At 33.4% G+C, this 21,769-nt stretch overlaps 1 protein-coding gene across 7 annotated transcripts in view; it reads left to right on the top strand.

The window, feature by feature from the left end:
• The window catches only part of PPP1R12A (protein phosphatase 1 regulatory subunit 12A), a 139,454-nt gene that overhangs the window by 68,301 nt on the left and 49,384 nt on the right, over window positions 1-21,769 (top strand). For all 7 annotated transcript variants that reach the window (XM_072772888.1, XM_072772883.1, XM_072772882.1 and 4 more), the window contains exons 4-8: window positions 6,287-6,446; window positions 10,504-10,648; window positions 16,788-16,862; window positions 17,556-17,644; window positions 18,001-18,158. In XM_072772888.1, coding sequence (XP_072628989.1) covers window positions 6,287-6,446; window positions 10,504-10,648; window positions 16,788-16,862; window positions 17,556-17,644; window positions 18,001-18,158 — 627 coding nt within the window. The remainder of the gene's footprint in view (window positions 1-6,286; window positions 6,447-10,503; window positions 10,649-16,787; window positions 16,863-17,555; window positions 17,645-18,000; window positions 18,159-21,769) is intronic.

Below are 21,769 nucleotides of genomic sequence, written 5' to 3'. Positions count from 1 at the left end.
AATTGGAGACATTGCATATGTGGAGAACTCATTAGAAGAGGAATGGAGATACAAAGTCAGGATGGAATTAGTAGGAGTAGGAGGGCGAGACCTGAAAACATTTGCTGAATCCAAATGGCATTATAGGCATTAGATGCAGCAAAGATCTCTAAGCAAGAAATGAACCTGATCAGATTTGGTTTTTAGAAGTATAGTTGATGGCAGTTCGGAGGATGATTTAGAATGGAAAATACATGGTGGCATATCTTCCTTGAAGAAGGCTCTTAAATTAGTCCAGCTGAAAGGATAAAACAATTACATTTAATATAGAAAAGAACAGGCTGTCTTGAGGAAATATTAAGGTAGAATTAAAACACTTTGGTGAATAATTGAATGTGGACGTAAAGGAAGAATTGAGGCTATTTGCCTCCTGAAGTTTCCGGTTTAAGAATTAATGATGGCTGGGGCACCTTGGTGGCTCAATCGATTAAACCTCTGACTTGACTCAAGTCCTGATTTCAAGGTCCTGGGATCAAGCCCCTCATCAGAATCTGCAGGGTGTCTGCTTGTCCCTCTCTGTCTCCCCTCTCCCTTTTGCCCCATTCATGCTCTGTCTCTCTCAAACAAATAAGATCTTAAAAAAAAAAAAAAAAGAATTAGTGATGATTAATTTCAGAAAATGTGGGATAAAACAGGAACAGATTTAGGAAGTACATGAGTTTGTTTTGGGATATATTGAGTTTGTGGCAGCCAAAGGACATCCAGATGACAGTATTTGGTGCTTTGTTGGAGCTTAGGCACTGTCACAATGGAAAATGTACATCTAGGAGAATAGTAGATGAGGAGGAATTCTGGGAAATAGGTGAGATGACCCTGGAACTGAAAAGTGAAAAGCTAATACTAATAATAGTAGCTAGCTCTTATTAAATGCTGACAGTGTATGCCAGGCATTGAGCCAGGGGGCTTTAAGTGCCTCATTTCATTTCATTCTCACAACAATTCTAAGAGATTACTACTACTATTACCCCCATTTTACAGATGGCTGATTGAGGATCAGTGACTTACCCAAGATCATATAGGTAGGAAGTACTACTGTAGTTCAATCCCAAATAGTATGACAGATATCTTGAACCCACACTCTTCACCACTGTACCATACTGTATTTTATTAAGAATGTCTCCGGGATCCCTGGGTGGCGCAGTGGTTTGGCGCCTACCTTTGGCCCAGGGCGCGATCCTGGAGACCCGGGATCGAATCCCACGTTGGGCTCCCGGTGCATGGAGCCTGCTTCTCCCTCTGCCTGTGTCTCTGCCTTTCTCTCTCTCTCTCTCTCTCTCTCTCTGTGTGACTATCATAAATAAATAAAAAATTAAAAAAAAAATAAGAATGTCTCCTAGAAAATACTTCATGGTGTTCATTTTACTTGAATTATGGGAATACATGAACTTATATAGTATAACTTTATTCCAGAGAAACAGATTATAAGGATATTTCTAATAAATTTTAATAATCCTAAAAAAAACACCTTAAATATACCTCTTATAGTGATAAGATTTCTCAAATTATTTATCCTGATATAAACATTTTTACTTAATATTTTTAAATTCTTCAATTCTTTCAGCTCTAATTTCTTATTTAATATATCTGATCAATAACTAGTTATGCTGGGATGCCTGGGCGGTTCAGAGGTTGAGGCCTGCCTTTGGCTCAGTTCGTGATCGTAGTGTCCTGGGATCAAGTCCTGCATTGGGCTCCCCCATGGGAGAGCCCAGTTCTCCCTCTGCCTGTGTCTCTGCCTCTCTCTGTGTGTCTCTCATGAATAAATAATCAAAATCTTTTTTAAAAAAATAACTGATTATGCTTAATTAAATTGCCTTTGAAACTAATCCTGATTTGGGGCTCCCTTGCTGGCTCAGTTGGTAGAGCATATTGACTCTAGATTACAGGGTAATGAGTTTGAGTTCCGCATTAGGTGTAGTGTTTACTTAAAGAAAACAAAACAAAGTAGTAATGATTGAGCAGTAGCTAAAAGTATTTCTGGTTTATATTTTAATGCAATTGTCTTTATTTAGCTTGGGACACAAGTCAGTCAGTCTTTGTATCTCTTAATTGTGCCCAAACTCCGATTTATTTTTATTGTTTCTCATGAAGAGATTGGCTACATTTCAATCTTATATTCACTGTTTTTCAATAGTAGTGACGGATGTTAATAATCTAATCACTTTGGATGTTAATAATCTAATCACTTTGTTATATTATACTCAATCTAATTTTGGTATCTATCGGTTCATTATTTAAAAACCTTGCAATTGTAGTAGGTGGGCTAAGGACCAGTTAAATGGATTGTAGAATTTTCTGGGACACCTGGGTGGCTCAGTCCGATAAGAGTTGGCCTTCAGCTCAAGTCATGATCAAGCCTGGCATCTGACTCCCTGCTCATCAGGGAACCTGCCTGTCCCTCTGCCCCTCCCCCTGCTTCTGTGCACATACTCTCTCTCCTCTCTCTCTCTCAAATAAATAAATCTTAATTTTTTTTTCTTTCTTTTAGACTGTAAAGCAAGAAAAGAGAAGTAGAACCATAGGCATTTAGAGCTGATAGTAATAATTAGTATCTTGGTGCTTACTCCTGATCTAAGCATTTCACATATCTTAATTTAATCCTCACAACAACGTTAGGGGATAGGTGCTTTCATTACCCTTTTTTTTTTTTTTTTACAGATAAATATTTTACAAATAAACTGAATATTACCAGAGATGTCTTGCCCAAAATAAGAGAGCTAGTGAATGGTTGATGAGAGATTGAGACCCAGCAATCTAGATTCAACTTCAGTGTTCTTAACGCATTATACTAATATTCAAAAAAGATAGCTTTCTCAAGGTCACCAGCTAGTTAAAACAGTGGAACTAGAAAAAGAAGTGTGGTAATATGTAGTACAGTATGGGATTTTTTTCTAGATTTTAATGAACTAAAGCAGGGTTTGTAATTAAACAATAGTATTTAAATTTTTTTTTAAATATGAAAGAAAAGTCTTTCTTCCTAACTGGGTTTTCTTAAGCATAAGAAATTTCCCTTCACACATACTTTAATTTTAAACTTGAACTGTTTGTTTTTACATATAATTTATATGAGCATGATTTGGAGGCAAAAGAGGGTAATTGCTTTGTACTTAGATAAGGATAGCCCCCTTTTTGGGGAAATCTTATTCAAAGTTTCTTTCAAATGTGATAATGAAATATAAGTCTCTAGTCTGAAGATGACTTTACCTGTACTTAATGTAATTTGAGGATTTTAAAAGTGTTTTCAGTTATGGTCTACTTTTTATTTTTTATTTTATTTTATTTTATTTATTTATGATAGCCACACAGTGAGAGAGAGAGAGAGAGAGGCAGAGACACAGGCAGAGGGAGAAGCAGGCTCCATGCACCGGGAGCCTGACGTGGGATTCGATCCCGGGTCTCCAGGATCGCGCCCTGGGCCAAAGGCAGGCGCTAAACCGCTGCGCCACCCAGGGATCCCTATGGTCTACTTTTTAAAAGTTGAACTTCATTTGAGTTAGTTTAGTTGTGCCTTGAATAAATGGTGATTTGCTTAGGCAAGGGAAGGCTACATCTTCTTTATCCATTCATCTTTCGATGGACACCGAGGCTCCTTCCACAGTTTGGCTATTGTGGACATTGCTGCTATAAACATATAAGGGAAGGGAGAAGAAATGTGTGGGAAATATCAGAAAGGGAGACAGAACATAAAGACTCCTAACTCTGGGAAACGAACTAGGGGTGGGGGAAGGGGAGGAGGGCGGGGGGTGGGGGTGAATGGGTGATGGGCACTGAGGGGGGCACTTGACAGGATGAGCACTGGGTGTTATTCTGTATGTTGGTATATTGAACACCAATAAAAAATTTATTAAAAAAAAAAAAAGGGAAGGCTCTAGTCCATGTAGAAGATAATAGCTTGTACCACAGCACACCAGTGTGATGTACTTGACCTTTGTAGAGATCTAGATGGTAAGAACACTGAATGATGCTAGAACAGAAAGAGTAGATATTAAAAGTGCATTGAGACCAAATCATATAAAAGGCTTTGTCTACACAAAAGAGCTTGAATTTTGTCTTATAGGAGGTGAACAGCCATTGACAAATTTGTGTAGAAAAGTGAATGATTATATTTTGATATGGAAAACCAGTCTGACAGTGCTGTAGGAAATGAATCAGGTACTGAGGTTGAGTTTAAGGGCTAATAGTATAGTCACAGTGTGGGATATAGGACATGAACTAAGACAGTGATGGACTATGTTACCATCAAGAAGACAGTCTTGGAGATAGCGGTTCATAGTCTGTGAACTAATTGGATGAGGGCTGGGAGTAAGGTAAAGGGAAGGATTAAGGATGTCTTCCAGGTTGCTGGGTAAGCAGTGGTACCTAATATAGTAAATACAAGAAAGCCAGCAAGTCAGCTGGCTAAGGAATTTGAGTTAAGATTTTAGCATTAAGTTTCAGGTGCCTATGGCATATAATTTTATCATTTGCCTAGTCTTGACTCTTTTCTGTTCTCCAAATTCAGATATCCAACTGACTACTTGATATCCAATCAGATGTCTGTCAGCGTATCTCAAACTTCACATTTCTCATACTGAAAATTTAACTTTTTCAATTGCTCAGGCTGAAAACCTTTCATATGTGACTTCTCTTTTTCTCCTACATCCAAACGAACAACAGATTCTCTTGCTATACCTTGAAGAATCCAGAATCCAACTTCTTTACTATCCTAGGTTAAGCTAGTATCATCTCTTATCTGAATTATTGCGGTAGCCTCCAATTTGATACCTCAGTTTCTTCTCTTAACTTTTCAGCTTAAGTGATCCTCTTAAATTAAGTCAGATTGTGTCACCCTGCTCATTGTTCTCATTACCCTATAGATAGCCTGGCCTTCTAAACAGAAGAACATTCCAGGCAGGCTTCCTACCTCAGAACCTATTAGGACTTCCTCTGCTTAGAATGTCTCCCAAATTAGAGTATGACTATCCCTCTACTTTTTGTTGTAATGTCAGCTTAACAAAAAGAGTGTTCTTTACCAAACCATATAAAATAACAGCTTTTTATCATTACCCTCTGTCCCTTTACCTTGTTTTATTTTTCTTCATATATGTATCATTTTCTGTCATGTTAGAAGTTCATTTCTATACCCATTGCACCTTAATAAGAAGTACCTGACATCTAGCAGGCACTCGGTACATACTGATTGGGTGGGTAAATGGATAAATGGATGAATGAAAGAAAAAAAATCCTGACCAGACAGTTGGATACATGGATGTGAATTATAGGAGAGATCTTAGCTGAAAAGATATGTTTGTGTAATTGTTTTTATTTGTTTATTCATTCATCATATAGTTAGTATACATTTACTGATCCCTTTTTACTTTATATTAGGCACTCATCTAGACAGTGGGGATACAGGGAAAAAAAGCAATTTCTTTACCTTTAATAAGTTCATTAGGTTCTTGGAGTCAAACTATAGATGCATTGTGGTGTATGCTGCTTATAAAATAGCCAGCATTTGAAGCCATGAGACAACATGAGACCATTTAGGAATTTCAAGATTATCTTTTCTATTTTAATTTTTTCTCAGGATTTTGAGCTCTTTGAAAGTAAGAAAGAAGTAGAATATCCTGTTCATTCTTGAATTCTTCCCATTCTTACCAACTCCATGTATCTTAGTGCTTAATTAATGCTTTTAAATGAATGAACATCTATCTAACTTACTAAAATTATAATGCTGATATTATTAGTGAAGAATGTACTATGTTATATATGTTGTATATAAAGAGTTTGGTAGAGAATCTTCTTGAAAGCCTGGTAAATTTTAGATGAAAACAGCACTTCTGAGTTGAAGTTTCAAGTGTTCAGTAAATATTTCCACCTAGTAGGCTAGAGTTCAGACTAGTCAAAGCAGTTAGATTGAAATTTAAGACTTAATTATGCTTTGTTTTGTCTTACTTTTAAACTAAAGGATGGTGTATGTAAGGAAATAATCAAATTTTAGAAACAAAAGGATTTATCAGAAAAGGTAAAAGAAACCCGAAATAATATTGTGGGCCAAAAACTAATCAATAGAGAAGGCTAATAAAATAGCTACAGTATTCCCACATTTCTTCATTGAACCAACTTATTATTAACAGCTCATTTTTCAAAAATAAAATTTCACTTTTAATTTTTATTTAAACTGGAAATGTTTTGGATAATTTTATTTCCCAACATAGAAAAAAGATTTTCTATAAATAAAAAATAAAAGCAATTTTTATTTTATCAGGGGTTGATATAGAAGCAGCTCGAAAAGAAGAAGAACGAATAATGCTTAGAGATGCAAGACAGTGGCTAAATAGCGGCCATATAAATGATGTTCGGCATGCAAAATCTGGAGGGACAGCACTTCATGTTGCAGCCGCTAAAGGCTATACAGAAGTTTTAAAGTAAGTATTGTTTTTCAGTCATTTTTCTACTTTAGTTTATTTTCTTTATTTACTGTCCCCTTAAGATATTTGCAGACGTTATTTTGAAAGTTTATAAAAGTTATTTAATGTCTATTTATAGGGGAAAAAACTACCTTGAATATTATTGCTTAATTTTTAAAGCCCTTTCTTTAATCTTGAATTTTGATTATTCTACTATTCTTTTCTTTGGTTGTAGTTTTTCACTAAGTCAACTTAGTGTCAGACAGCCATCATACATTACCTTCTAGGCTGGCAAATTACTACAAAGACATTTTGATGTTCCCAGATTGGCAAACTCTGGTTACTGAGACTAAGAACAGTATTATATATAAACATAGAAACATAATCATCAAATTCAGAGAAATTGATTCCTAGTGAATATTTATTTACATGTAATTTATCTAAAATGCAGTTTTCTTTTTACTACATAACACTGGGACTCAGAATGCTTTTAGCATAATAATAAATATCAAGATATAAGTAACTGAGACTTTATAGGGATCAGCAAATTTCCTTGAAACATAACTTTGTTATATCAGAATACATTTTTTTTCTACTTATGCAATAAAAAGGTGTTGGTAGCCATATGAAAAAATAATTCAGTGCATAACTTTTGTTATGTGTATGTGAAAGGAAATAAGACTAGCCTTCCGCAGAATCTTCTGCATCCTTTATATTGTTATGTTCCACTAGAGCTTCTAGTATCAAACTATTCTCCTTATTTCCTCTGCTCAGTGAAAACAGTGAAATTCAAATGGGTCAGCTATTCCCAAGTTTCCTCCTTTTTTCAATCCCTATTCACTTCAATAACTGAAATCTCTAGAATAGTGCAATTAACTTTTAATTACCTTTTCTTGTCCTCCTATGTGCTTCTTTCTAATCTAAAACTTAGCAAAGTCACAAATCCTGTTAGCAGATCATGGATAAATTCAGTGACTTGACAACAGCATTTTTTTAAAAGAAAAAATTAAAAATATTAGAGGATTGCATATAAGAGAGGTAATATTTTTTGAGTACTAGATTGCACTGTAAAATCGTTTTCTAGACAACTTCCAAGTGGTCTTTGTAATTAGGTAGTCTAGGTTCTTAAAATTCTTTATTAAGATTTCAGTGAGGAGTAGGATATATTTTAAATTCCTCAAATCGGTACATGAGACCATGAGTCGTCCTTTGAAGCTAAGCTGCTACCATTGCTCCTCCGGTGTGCATTATTCCAACTATATATATCTACTTGAAGTTCTGTCATGATGTCTTAATGCCTACTTTGTTTCTGTCTAGATACCTTCATTCACCATCTCTTCAACTTGGAGGCAAATTCCTTTCGATCCTTTGCTCAATTCAAGGCTCTTAAGCCTATGAAAAAACATGCTCAACCTTATTCATAATAAATACAGATAAAGCTTCAATGAATTACCATTTTTCATCTGTGATATTGGCAGAGATTAAAATGTTTGGCACACTGTGTTGGCAAGATTGAGGAAAAGGCACTCTTACGTTACTGGTGAAAGTATGACAATTGAGCAGATTCTATCAAAGTAACAGTTATTCTTTGGCTTAGCAGTTAGTTCTACCTCTAGAAATATTTTTTTACAGATTTCTCACAGGAAATAAGGTATGTGCTAACCACATTGTTTGTAATAGGAATAGGAGAATATTGAATAAATTTTGGTACCTCCTTTCACTGGAATACTCCTATAGCAGTTAAAACACTACATATAGATAATAGAGCACTAGGAATCATTAACTGTAAAAAAAACAAAAACAAAAACAAGGGCAGAAGTATTCATCATTTGTGTTTGTATTTCAAAATTTGAGGAGAACCTACCTGGCTAAGTCAGTGGAGCATGCATGCAGCTCTTGGCCTCAGGGTTGTGGACTTGAGCCCCATGTTGGGTGTAGAGATTACTTAAGAGATAAAATCTTCAAGAAAAAAACATTTTTTAAATTGTATTTGCAGATACATACGTAAAATCTCTCTAAGGATCCATTCAAGATTAGTAGGATATTGGGGACCTGGGTGGCTAGTCAGTTAAGCATATCTGCCTTTGGCCCTGATCGTGATCTCAGGGTCCTAGAATTGAGCCCCATATCGGGCTCTCTGCTCAGCGTAGAATCAGCTTCTCCCTCTCACTCTCTCTCTATGCACATGCTCTCGCTCTCTCTCTCTCTCTCTCTCTCTCTGTCTTTCTCTGTCTCAAATAAACTCTTAAAAAAAAATTAGTAACATAGGTATCTAAGGAAAGGAAAACTGGTTGGCTAAAGGTCAGCAGTGGGAGTATGATTTCCCTATATAGCCATTCTTTTTTATTTTTGAACTTTGTAAATATATTATTATGAAAATAAATAAAAATATGTATGAAATGAAAAATAAATAGAAGATATTGGTTTCAGATGTAACCTTCCCCCCACCCTTTTCCCCACAAACACACACAACCCCTTTCAATTGATTTTGGTGATTTTCAACTCTGTACTGCCGTTGCATCGCCATGTCTTTGAGGGTTGTTTTACCTGACTTTTGTCTTCCATCAGAATCTCCTTGAATACAATAAGTGACTGTTTTATTTTTTTGAGTATTGTATGGCCTGGCATAAAGAGAGAGCCCTGTGGTTATGGAAAAAAAAATATCTACCTTTCTGTCTTTCCTTTCCACATAGACTCCCAAGTACTTACATAATTTTTGCTGCTCAGAATATTTAATATTATTATTGTTCATATTTTTAATGGGGGTTTTATTTTTAATATCTTACAATATTATTCTGTCTCTGTTAACAAAGTTTCTGATAATATATGGTAATGGACACATTTTTTTTAAACTTTAATCTCTAGACTTATATCTGTTAGCCTGTTCTTTAGATTGGAGGCTCTTAAATATTGGTCTGCAGGCAGGTAACAGGAGACTTACTAAAAACGTAAATTGGCAGGGCTCATCTCCGAATGTACTGCTTTATTCCACAGGACTGGGGTGGAGCTAGGGAATATTTTTTTTTAACAAGCTCTCAGGATAGTTTTTAGATCCAGAATTGGAAACAGATGCTTTACATATTCATAGGAAATAGGGGATCTGTTCTTGTAACATAAATAAATGAAGGATTGTGTATTAGCTATCACTGCCACCCCTCCTATAGGTAAAAAGAAGCCCTTCTCAAGCTCAGCTTCTTGGAAAGTAAGGTAAAGGTCAACCAGATTTCATGAGTTGTAAAGAATTTACTGTTCGCCTGTGTGTGTGAGGCTGTGCTATGTGCAATTTATAGGACCATTCTTTGCTCTTTTGAGCTTAGTTTCTAAACAAAATAAAAGTTAATGTCAATATACAGTTAGGAGGGTATACAAACATAATTTATACAGTTCTTTGATTGTATTAAAATGTATTCCTCCTTTCTAGCCTTGTTGATAATTAGAATACCTGCTTTCTTACTGCTGCAGAAAAGTAGAATCGACCCCTTAATATTGGTTTTGCTTTGTTTTGTTCCTAAAAGATTGTCATTTCCCTCTAAAAATTAGCCATGGTAGATCATTAAGGTTTGTGAAAGCTTTCCTCAATTGCAAGGCAACAGAAAAACTACAAAAAAACTTGTTTGATCCCAGTATATTTTTAGAACACATTTAGCCTGAGATGATATATTATATGGACACCCGAAGACTTCCCTACAATAAATCAGTTTAACATACAAATTGATCCAGGAGTTTTTGAGTTCACAATGAAAAATTAATGGCTTTCCTGTGAAAATTTCAGCTATAATTCATACTAACAAGAATTAGTCAGTGTTACACCAAACCATAAGACTTACTAATCATTAGGAATTAATTAAACCTGAATGCATTAATATGGCAGTAGTTCAAGATCCTCTTTGGTAAAGTTTTCTGAGAATTATTTTCTTTTGTCCTAGTTAATTCATTGAAGGGAAGGGAGAAGATGTGAACTAGGAAAAGAAATGCATCACAAAGTTTTATTAACTTGCATGGTATAAAGCTAGAGGTTATATTTTCTCATTTTTAGATTTCTTAATGATTATCTAACTTACTATAATTTCTTTAGACTTTTAATACAGGCAGGCTATGATGTTAATATTAAAGATTATGATGGCTGGACACCTCTTCATGCTGCTGCTCACTGGGGTAAAGAAGAAGCATGTCGAATTTTAGTGGACAATCTGTGTGATATGGAGATGGTCAACAAAGTGGTAGGCCTTTTAATTGTATTTTAAATATTTAAATTTTTAGAAATATCCAATAGCTTTTATAAATAAATGTTTTAAAATCCCCCAAATTTTGGAATATAAATTATATAATTGTATTAAGTTTTATGAACTGTACAACATTTTGTCAACCATTTATGATTTTTATTATTGATTGTTAAAGTGTTTCTCATCTACTTGTGAGGTAGTTTTGGTCTTGTTCCTCAAAGAAAGAAGCATTACTCTTTGAGTAATCAGATTACCATACATAATGGAGTAGATTTGGGTACTTTGGAATTCATAAATTAAGAAAATTATGCATTTCTCTGTGAATGTTCTCTCCCATCACTCTGAGTTGAAACACATACAGAAATATATTTCTATTTCTCTTTAGCTGATGATCTTAACAGCTTGCTTACAGTAGCTTTTTAAATGACTTGGATAGTGGGGTCTTACAGTACGTGAGAATAGTATAACCAGGAAGTTTTAAAATAAAAAAATAAAATAATTGAGATCCAACATCTAGTTTAGTTTTGCAGATGAGAAAACCGTTTATGAGGTAAAAGATTTACTTAGTATCACCCAATTAGGTATAGAGGAGCGAATGTCATTTCAGTGTTTTGTACAAAATCATGAACAGATTCAGGTTACCCGATTTCCTATTAGATCAGATACTTTTTCCTCTGCTCCTTCTAAGCACCATCAGTCAGTTACCAGTGTCACCAATATTCCTATTAGTTCCCTCCTATTCCGTGTTCATGATTCTTACCATCTACCAACAGTTGAAGAGCTTAAAAACACATCTCCTCTAGTGGGCTTGATTACCCTTAACTTGCATAGAATATCCCTTATATATTGCATTGTCTAAGATAATGTAGTAGATTACTTAGCAGAAGTTCCTAAGATGATCTCATTTTATTCCATTGGCACCATCTGACTCTGCTGTGTCCATTAATATAAGTGCTAGTACTGATTATGCTCTGATTAACTGCAGTTTCTAACTGGGGATCTGCAAAGGGAAGAGAACAAATATGATATACCATATGCCCAAGATTTCCTGTGGGTGTTTGGAGGTTGGGATACTGCACTACTGTGCAGATTTATGTCCTAGTTGCTGACATAAAACAATAAAAAAGCCTCTGAACTCCTTTGTTCTTTCTAGAGCATTTCACGTGTATATTTATAAATATGTTTTAAGTAAGAAATGTGCAGGCAAGTAAAAGTCCTAGAAGTGGTGAAAATCTCAGGAAAATCAAGATAAAAAATGTTTGAGAGTGATCCAAATGTTTGAGGCTCTAGGTACAGGTTTGCTTTTATACATAAGTATAAAGTCTTCAACCTAATTTTGTAGTCAAAACTTTTGATAATTTGCTCTATTGTTTTTTATTATAACAGTTTTCTGATTTGTAATCAGCATTAGAAGACAGATGTTGCTACTGTTAAATTTTAGGTAAAAGGCCCGCTAATTTTAGCTTGACATTTCATATTTCCTCACCTTCGTGTAGAAATTCCCCCAGCAGTTGGGATTTTTCTGAAGAAATTAGTAAATACCTTTTATATTCTAATCTCTGTTCTGCATTCCTGTCTTTTTCCCAAACAGCATCCCCTAACGGCCATTTGTCTGTTGACATGGACATTACTGATAATTGGTTCATTCATTGGTAGGGGTCTCCAGATAAGGACCAAAAGAGAAGCTTATTAATAGAAATGGTTTTCCAAAAACATTGTATCATTTTCCAGTTTAAACATATTTTGGTAGTGAATCATAGGCAATATATAGTATGTATGAAAAAATTATTGTAATATGTTCTATAATTGTCTAATTCCTATGCGGTACAGTTGATTATAATTATGCTCGAAGAGAAAGACTGCATATAAGTCGTTTTGCTTCATCTCCTTTTGTTTCTATCAATTAGTAGCAGTTTCTTGTGCCATCCTACGTTCATACTCCCCTCATCATTCAGTATATCTTTATATGATCTTAAAGAGTTATGCCCCATAATTCCTTAGAATTTTATACTTTTCAATTTGTTTTCACATATATTCTCTAATGCTATCCTTTAACAACCCTATAGAGTTTGAGAACATAATCAGAGAAGTCAAGTGATTTTCCTATAAGTCCCTAATAATTAGTGTAATTAATTGAGAATAATTTATTCTAGGAGTGCCTGGGTGACTCAGTTAAGTGCCTGACTCTCTTGGTACTGGCCTTTAGGTCATGATCTCATTAGATCAAGCCCTGCATTGAACTCTGTGCTTAGCTGGGAATCTGCTTCAGATTCTCTCTTTCTGGCCCTCCCTGGACGTGTGGACGTATGCGTGCTCTCGCTCTCTCTCTCTCTTGCTCTCTAAAATAAATAAGTAAATCTCTTAAAAAAAAAAAAAAAAGAATTTATTCTGCTAAGTCCCTCTGCAGCTTCTTCTTAGTTTTTTATTTCTCATGTTTTATATCTCCAGATACTAACTCATGAGTTATAAAAATACGATTTTAAAATTTTATCAAAATTGGATTTTCTCTTAAAATATCAAATTTTAAAGATATCTTTTAACAGCAAGAAGCTACATAATGTATGTAGCATTCTAAAGGCTTTTATGCCATAAGTATTCCAAAATGCAAGCATTTTTGTTGTTATTGGGAGGGAGACTGTATTCTATAGTAATGGAAGATACTTTTACAAGACTTAATTTTTAAAATTTTAATTTTATAAATTTTACTTGTGTGAGTTAATCTCTTATCACTGGCTGCATTTTTTAAAAATGTCATACTTCATGTTCAATCAAAATTAGTCTTTATTGTGTAAGCCTGTTTGGGTAAATTGATCTTGTCATTTGGTACTGTAAGTACTTGTAGATTAAAGATTTTTAGTAAATTTCTTTTTAAAATGATATCAAAGAAATGTACTTACAAGACTTTCACAGTTTAGATGAATCTTTACTAATAGAAAATATAATTTTGGTAAATGTATACTATAGAAAATGCAACAAATCATAGAAAATCTGAAAGTCTTTCTACATAAGAGTAGGAGAAATGTTCTTAAACAGATTTTTATCTTGTTTCTTTAACTTATTAAAGACATTTGCTGTCATTTTAACTCATTGTTACAAATTATGTGATACAGAGTTTAAACAAAGATTTTTGTTTCTTTATTAAAATAATTGTTTTACTAGAATGTACCCAAATATTGTCCCTTTTTAAGTATTAACTAAGATATTTTTCTAATTGGAATTTTCTTTTAATGCATATTACGGTGATTAGTAGACAACTTTTTAGTTTGATAGCTGTTATTACAAAGATTTAAATGAATAACAAAACCACTCTGCTTAACGAGCATACAGATTGTTTTTCCTGCTTTTATCTGAGCTTATTCTTATTTTCTATAAAGACAGTGAAGCAGTGAGACCTAGAGTCTATTCCCACTTTGCTTTCATTGCCTGCATGACCTTGAGCAGATGTCATACTGTCAGCATAAGTTTCCTCATCTATGCAGTAGGATCTATAATGGTTGTCCTGACTACTTCACTGGTTGCTGTGAAAATGAAGAGAGATCACACCTGCAAAAGCAATTTAGTTAGAATAAGTGAGAAAAGAATAAATAGTCTATGAAGTTAGACTTCAACAGTAGGTCTGATGTGACTCTGGTAATTTACAGATGTATTGTAAACTAATTTTTAAGCAGTAATTTTTTTAAGATTGTTTTCTTGATTGGTAAGAGTTCTTATTTTCTCATACCTCAGCACTGTGCCCTCCTCTATTGTTTCTTGGTTGCGTTGAGTAATTCTGCTTGTATGCCCTGTGTTAGCATCCCATTAATGAAGCATAGTAGCCTTATAGTAGTTAGGAACCAGGTCATGTTTATAACTTTACAATTGGCTAGCTCATAACTGTCCTATATATTATTTAATGAGCATGGTTGAGTGCTATGCTTTTCTGAAATTAGAAACTTTTCTCTGTTTATAGCCTGCATTTTACTCTAGTTTTTATTCTCTATCAGCTGCTGTTTGCAAAGTAGACTCATTTATCAAGGGAGAAAGTGAAAAGAAAGGTTAGTAAGGTGATCCAATTTCTTATTCTTATAAAGGAAAATTCCTTGGTTACTAAAATAACCCCATTGCATTTAACCACGGCTAAAATTTAATTATAATTGAAAAAAATTTTTAAGATACAGTATTTCATTCATTAGAAGGGTTGATAAATGCTTAAAATAATACTTAAAAAGAAGCCAATGAGTTATTTTCACATAACATGATCTTGAAAACAATGCATAACATAGCATGTGTAACATTATAGAACTAATTATGCAAAGAGACTATGATATAGCAAAATGGATTAGCATGTATTTCTAATCTAAAGGGTGCCTTCAAAATTTGAGCCAGTTATTTTGTTTCAGAGCCACTTATTCTTCAGGAATTTAATTCTTAGCATTTAATACTCAAGGTTGTAAAGGGGGGGGAAGTTTATTAAAGCTAAAACATTTTCTCCTGGACTGAGTGGGAAAGGATAGACTGCCTCTTAAATCCTTGCTGGGAAGATTTTCTAATGAGAAAAGGCAGATATATAAAGTGTTTTTGAAGCCTGTAAATTTTAAATACGTTCATTCCCCTATCTTGATAAGGGAGCATTTCGTGTATTTTTAGAATACATTATATAGGCCGTATTTTTTTATTTTATAAACAGACAATGGAAAAAACAACTCAGATATTGGTAGCTTTTATCTCATTTTATAGTACTGGGAAATGTAACTCCCATCCAAGTAGATGGCAACATCCTAATGTTGGTCTAGAATTGAGAGTTGTAGATTTATTTTTTAATGAAAGAGTTTATGTGATTTTAGAAGTCATTATTTTCTACTCATCTGGCTTTTTTGTAGCTGCAAGATTCCTTTTATCAAAGAAATTTGAATTTTCTTTCAGAATGATATATTTTCTTGTTGAAAAAAATTTTTTTCTAAGAAAGGATCATATATTGGCCAACATATAAAGTAGAATGTATTATAATACCAAACTTTTTTTGACATTCTGGAAACCTGTACCAGTAGGGTTATTATAAGGACAAATGCAGGCAATGGGAGAAAACCTTACTATGTTTAGTCAACAGCTCTTTGAAATTTTCTTTTCCACAGTGAATAAAAATAGATTGACAGATGTGCATCTGAGCTAATTTTTGAAACTAAGGCATACCTGTGGCTTGCTGAACTTTTAGGCAGTTTAGAAATATATATATATATTTTTGTATATTTTTATTTTGTTATTCTGTTAAGACTTTAATTATTATGGAGGTAACAAAAAGAAAAAAGGCCTTAAAAGCTTAAACATATAGTTACATGACCCAGTAATTTCCCTTAGAGCTATGTCCCCCCAAAAATGAAAACCAATGTTCACTCAGAAACTTGTACACAAATGTTCATAGCAGTATTGTTATATATTACCATATACTACCATATACCATATACCATATACATATACCATACTGTTCATAGCAGTATGTTGGATATTAAAGCAAAAGCAAATATCCATCAACTGATAAATAGATTAACACATGTGGTGTGTCGTGCAATTATTCAGCAATAAAAAAAGATTACAGTTAGTATTCCATGTGGCAACATGGATGAAACTTGAAAACATACAAAGTGAAAGAAGCCAGTCACAAAGGACCATGTATTGTATGACTCCACTTACATGAAATGTTCAGAACAGGCAAATCTATAGTAACAGAACATAGATTAGTGGTTGCCTTGGGCTAGAGGATTGGGAAAGGAGATGAGGTGGGGAGGTCATTTCTTTTTGGGGTGATGAAAATGTCCTATAGTGATTATGGTGAAGGTTGTAATACTCCGTGAATATACTAAAAACAGTTGAGTTGTACGTTTTAAATGGCTATTTGTATGGTGAGTCTTATGTCAATAAAGCTGCTACCAAAGAGAGTAAGGGGAGATATATCAGCTGCTTCTCTCTCATATGGATTTCTCATACATCTCCTTTAGTCATATACTGTTGTGTTACTACATCTATAACAAACTACATACATAACTGCATACATAACAAAATGTTATCTAACTTCTTTCGATATGATTATACAGAATCACTGAAGGTGTTTTATAGTTTATTGACTTTTTACCATCACCAACCCCCTTTGTTTCCTACCTAGGGCCAGACAGCGTTTGATGTAGCAGATGAAGATATTTTAGGATATTTAGAAGAATTGCAAAAGAAACAAAATCTGGTATGTGTGATGACTGTCTAAAAATTGTAGTAGTGAATTTTCCTAATAGCATTAATTTTCAGACAGTTGAGAAAGTATTTTTGTGATGTTTTATACTTTTTGATTTTAAGTTCTTCCTGACAGTCAAAACCATATGACAGTGAAAAAGAATAAAGGAATAGTAGTAGTGTTCAACCTTTTGTATTGCTTATGCCCATTTCTCTTACCTCCCCTTCACAAAATGAGTATTTCTATAATGTATAATGTACCCAAGAATAACATGGTTTTTGTAATTTCATGATAAAGTTTGCTTAGAAGATGGAGACTAAAAAAATCTCAGATTTCTAAAATAGCGGGCCCTAGATAAGGAAGAAATTTTCTAAGTAGGAAACAGATTTTTAAGTGTAGAGTACCATTAAACGTCCTAAGTGGCTCATTGGTCCTGACTTTATCAGTGATCTAAAGTTGGAGGGAGCAAAAACTTCAACTTTGTCCTTCACTTAGCTTTTTAACTATTTAGTTCTGTTTATTCTTTATTCAAGCCTCCACCCCCCCTTTTTTTTTTTCCAGGTAAAACTTAAATCTTTTATTTGTTTTGTTTTGGTTTTGTTTCATGTTTGGAAAACTACTTTGTTGTTATCTCAAATTCTGTGTTTTACTCATGAATACTGTTTTAATAGTATTCTTATTTTCATTTGCATAACTTTTATAAAGCTGCATAGTGAAAAACGGGAAAAGAAATCTCCGCTAATTGAATCAACAGCCAATATGGACAATAACCAGTCACAGAAGACCTTTAAAAAGTAAGTAAAGTATTCTATGTGGCAACATGGGTGGCTCAGTCAGTTAAGTGTCTGCCTTCAGCTCAGGTCATGATCCTGGGGTCCTGAGATCAAGCCCCATTTCGAGGTCCCTACTCAGCGGGGAGTCTGCTTCTCCCTCTGCCTCTGCCCTTCCCCCTGCTTGTGCTCTGTCTCTGTCAAATAAATAAATAAAAATTAAAAGTAAGTAAAATATTAAAGTAGATTTTGTTATTGTCATGAATGAATTGGCATGAAGACCATAGACATGATTATTAGATTTTTGTTCATCTGAGAAAAATTAATGATTTTTGGTCTTTCGTGTTTTTAATCATTTGAAAACTGTTTTCCTTTCACAGCAAAGAGACACTGATTATTGAGCCAGAGAAAAATGCATCCCGTATTGAATCTCTAGAACAAGAAAAAGTTGATGATGAAGAAGAAGGAAAGAAAGATGAATCTAGCTGCTCTAGTGAAGAAGATGAAGAAGATGACTCAGAATCAGAAGCTGAAACAGGTAAAATTTGAAGCATAACGGGATTTTCACTGCATTTTGATGGAATGTAAAGTAGGATAAACTTAGGCTTTAATTTTGAAACTTTTTGGCTGATTTGCTACTTGTTCAGATGTTGACAAGCCAGTAAATTATCTTTCAGGGAGTATTAGAAACTTGAATATAGTTGTGGGTTATTGTTCTCTAATGACCTGGAGGTTCTTACTCATCTCTGCATTTTGCTGAACTGTATTTTTAGGTTTAAAGAAGGTGAAGGTTCTCTTAGGATGGTACAGATAGGGTATAAATGGGTTCCCAGCAATTCAAGAATGCTCCTAATACTTTCTGAGGCCCAGAAACCCAGGAAGCTGATCCCAGTATCATCCCAAATATTTGCTAAATGATAGTAAAATTTTAGAAATTTGAGGCTGAGTCAAGATACTTTCCTGTGGGGTGTGGCGAAATTTGCTTTATTTCGAGAAATGTTGAAGATACAGGAAAGTATAATACATCTTCATATTCCAGCTACCAAGAATGAACAGTTGTTGACATTTAGTTATATTGGCTTCAAATTTTTGTTTTAATAAAATTTTAAAATTACAGTTGTCTTCTTTAACCATGAGCCCTAGTCTGCTTCCCTTTCCTTTCTTGCCAAAGTCAGTAACTACCTTGAGTTTTCTCTTTGATCTTCCATTCTATTTTTACATTCTCATCTCATACATTCAGAAGTAAAATACAGTAATTAGAGAACAATTTTGTGTTTTTATTTTTATACCTAGGAGTTGTTATGCAACTTGCTTTTTGTTTTCGCTCAGAAGTTGTATTTTTTAGATATATTTACATCTGTCTGTATCTTTACCTGCATAACTTACCTTTAGTTGTTGTATAGTATTCACCAAATACATTGGTCTCCCTTCTGATAAAAATTTATCTTACTCCCATTTTTCCATTGTTGACAGTGACATAGTGATCATTTGTACAATTGCCTCTTTATATAGGTAAGAGATTCTCTACTAGGTTTACTTAAATATTGAATTATTTAGTCACATTTTCAGTTTTCATGGATGTTGCCAGATTTCTTTACAAAGTCTTTATCACAATTTACATTCTTTTCCTTTTTATTATCAAGGGTATGGTTTCTGCATTCCTTCATCTGACCTACATGTTTTTATACATTTTATTTATCAGAGTGCTTTTTTTTTTTTTTTAATTTTTTTCATTTGTTTTTATCGAAGTTCAATTTTCCAACTCAGAGTGCTTTTTATTAAATAACATTTTTTTCTTATTGTGCATCAGTTAATCGTTCATATCCTCTGACCAATGTGAAATTCTGTAAATTTATCAGAAAAAATAGTCCATTTCCATTAAGATTTTTGATTAAAAAAAAATTTATCCTTATCAGGATCGGTATGGTGGTCATCAGTAAATATGAAGCTCTAGAATTTCTTGGGCTTCTTTATTTCCTCTAGACACAGCAATAACAGTTTTAGATCATTTTATTTTTGCTCAGCAAAATATTTCCTATAAGAAAATGCAGAAGCTAAAATTTACTAAATGAACATATCAGAAAAGATACTCATTATCTGTTTCCCATTAAAAACAAAATGTTAAACAGATAAAGGCTAGCTTTGTTGCCAGGTAGTGTGTTTTAAATTCCTTTATTTTATTGAAGCTTACTAACCCTACAATTAAATTATTTTTTGGTAAAACCACAAAGAATTTTTGAGATCTGTAAATGGCTAGATTTTAGTCACCAGGAATATAATTTTTAATTTATTGCTGTCATATTGCTGGGAGATAAATCAGCATATCTTTTGTTTTGGTGAGAGTATGGGTAAAATTGGAAAATAAAGCAACCGAGTAGTCATTGAATATTATAATTTGCTTTTATGACATGCTAATTAAAATATTTCTATTTATAAAAGTAAATTATATGACAATGGGCATGCACAGTTTTTAAAAACATGGACAGACTGGTTTATGAGTAATTGTATCTGTGGTTAATTTATTTAATCTCAGATATCTCTGTAATCTCAGATTTCTCAGATTTTTCCTGCTTTATATGGGTACTGTATAACAATGCTTTGTAGTAAAGTGCTAACTTTGCATAATAATTTTATAAAATTCAACTCTGCTAATTTAAATAAGATTAATACACATGCTTACCTAATATCATTTCAGTTAAATTTGTGCTGTTTCCTTTGTTCATTTTGTGAAAACTAGAAGCTGAAATGATATTATTGAAATTTAAATTTAGATTTAGATATCCACAAGTTTTAGTTATTTTTTATGTAGTTACTCTCCTCCCTTTGAGACATGTTTTGTCCCCCAATCTGTGGTAGAATGTATCACTACTAATCAGATCACAGTATGTGTGCACAAGAAAGCCAGAACTAGTACCTGGATCTTTTAACTAATATATCAGTTTTTTTTTACTAATGTAGTAGAATTCAAGAATCCAAGCATCTCACAGAAATTTCTGAGATTTTGTTATTAATGTTTTCTTAATTGGCCCCTTCTATATAATTAATTCACTGTTCCATGTTGGGCTTTGGGGAACTATTTAAAACAAACAAGACAAAAAAATAAATAAAACAAACAAGACTTCAGATGAGGCCAGTCTTGCCATTAACAAGCAAGTCTCCTGACCTCTTTGGTTGAAATTTCCTTGCTTATTAAATAAGAATTGGACTAAATGATCTGGATAGTTCTTTATAAACGGTTAGTTCTTTCTCCTTTTCTTTTTTTATTTTTTTTATTTTTTTTCTTTTTCTTTTTTTAATGATAAACTATACTGCTCTGTAACTACAAATAGAACTAATTGCCATCAAGTTGCATTGTATTCCTCCTTTGGAGTTTAAGCATACCAATCACTCTGCTCAGTTTCTCACTGAGCTAACTTTAAATGTTCCTCTGAAACATTGTACCATGATAATTTTGTTCTTCCTGTTGCTAGTGGTTGGTTTTGCCAGGAAAATTTGACTCTATCTCAAGAATTAATCCATGTAAATGCTGTATAGTTCCCTCTGTCTCATTCTTTTAATATCATCAAGGTTTTATCATACTTTATTTGGCAAGCTTGAGAAAACAGTCATTTCCCTGTAGAGCTACAGCTTGATTTGACAACTTCTAAGTTATTTCTTTTACTACTTTTTTGTAAGGTTATTTCCTTGGGAAACTATTTGATGTAAAATAATGATTTTGCTGATGTAAAATACCCTAATGATGTAAAATATCCTCTTTCATAAGGTATTTACCAAACTGGTTTTTTACAAGTGTTTTTTTTTTTTTTCCTCATAAATGAGCTGGAAATAGGAACTCAACCAAAAGTTTAATTTCCTTCCAAATGATTTATAAATTTGAGAGGTAGTTGAAGGAATAACCAGGGAAGCATATTTTTGCTTTTGGGCTTTTTTTTCCTCTAGGACTTGAAATTTTTATTCTTCATTGAAATCAAATTAATAGAAGGGCTTTAACAATATTAATAATGATAAATTGGATGGTGGACACTTGAGGTTTGTTCTTGTAAACTTTTTAGTTATGCTGTATTCATGCGCTCAGCTTTTAAGTATCATTTTTTTTATATTTCTATAATGTTAAATATATTAGTCAGATTCTGTTTTTTACTTTTTATT

Source organism: Canis lupus, chromosome 13 (assembly GCF_048164855.1).
Source record: "Canis lupus baileyi chromosome 13, mCanLup2.hap1, whole genome shotgun sequence".
Lineage (NCBI taxonomy): Eukaryota > Metazoa > Chordata > Mammalia > Carnivora > Canidae > Canis > Canis lupus.
This window is presented reverse-complemented; position numbering and strand designations above follow the sequence as displayed.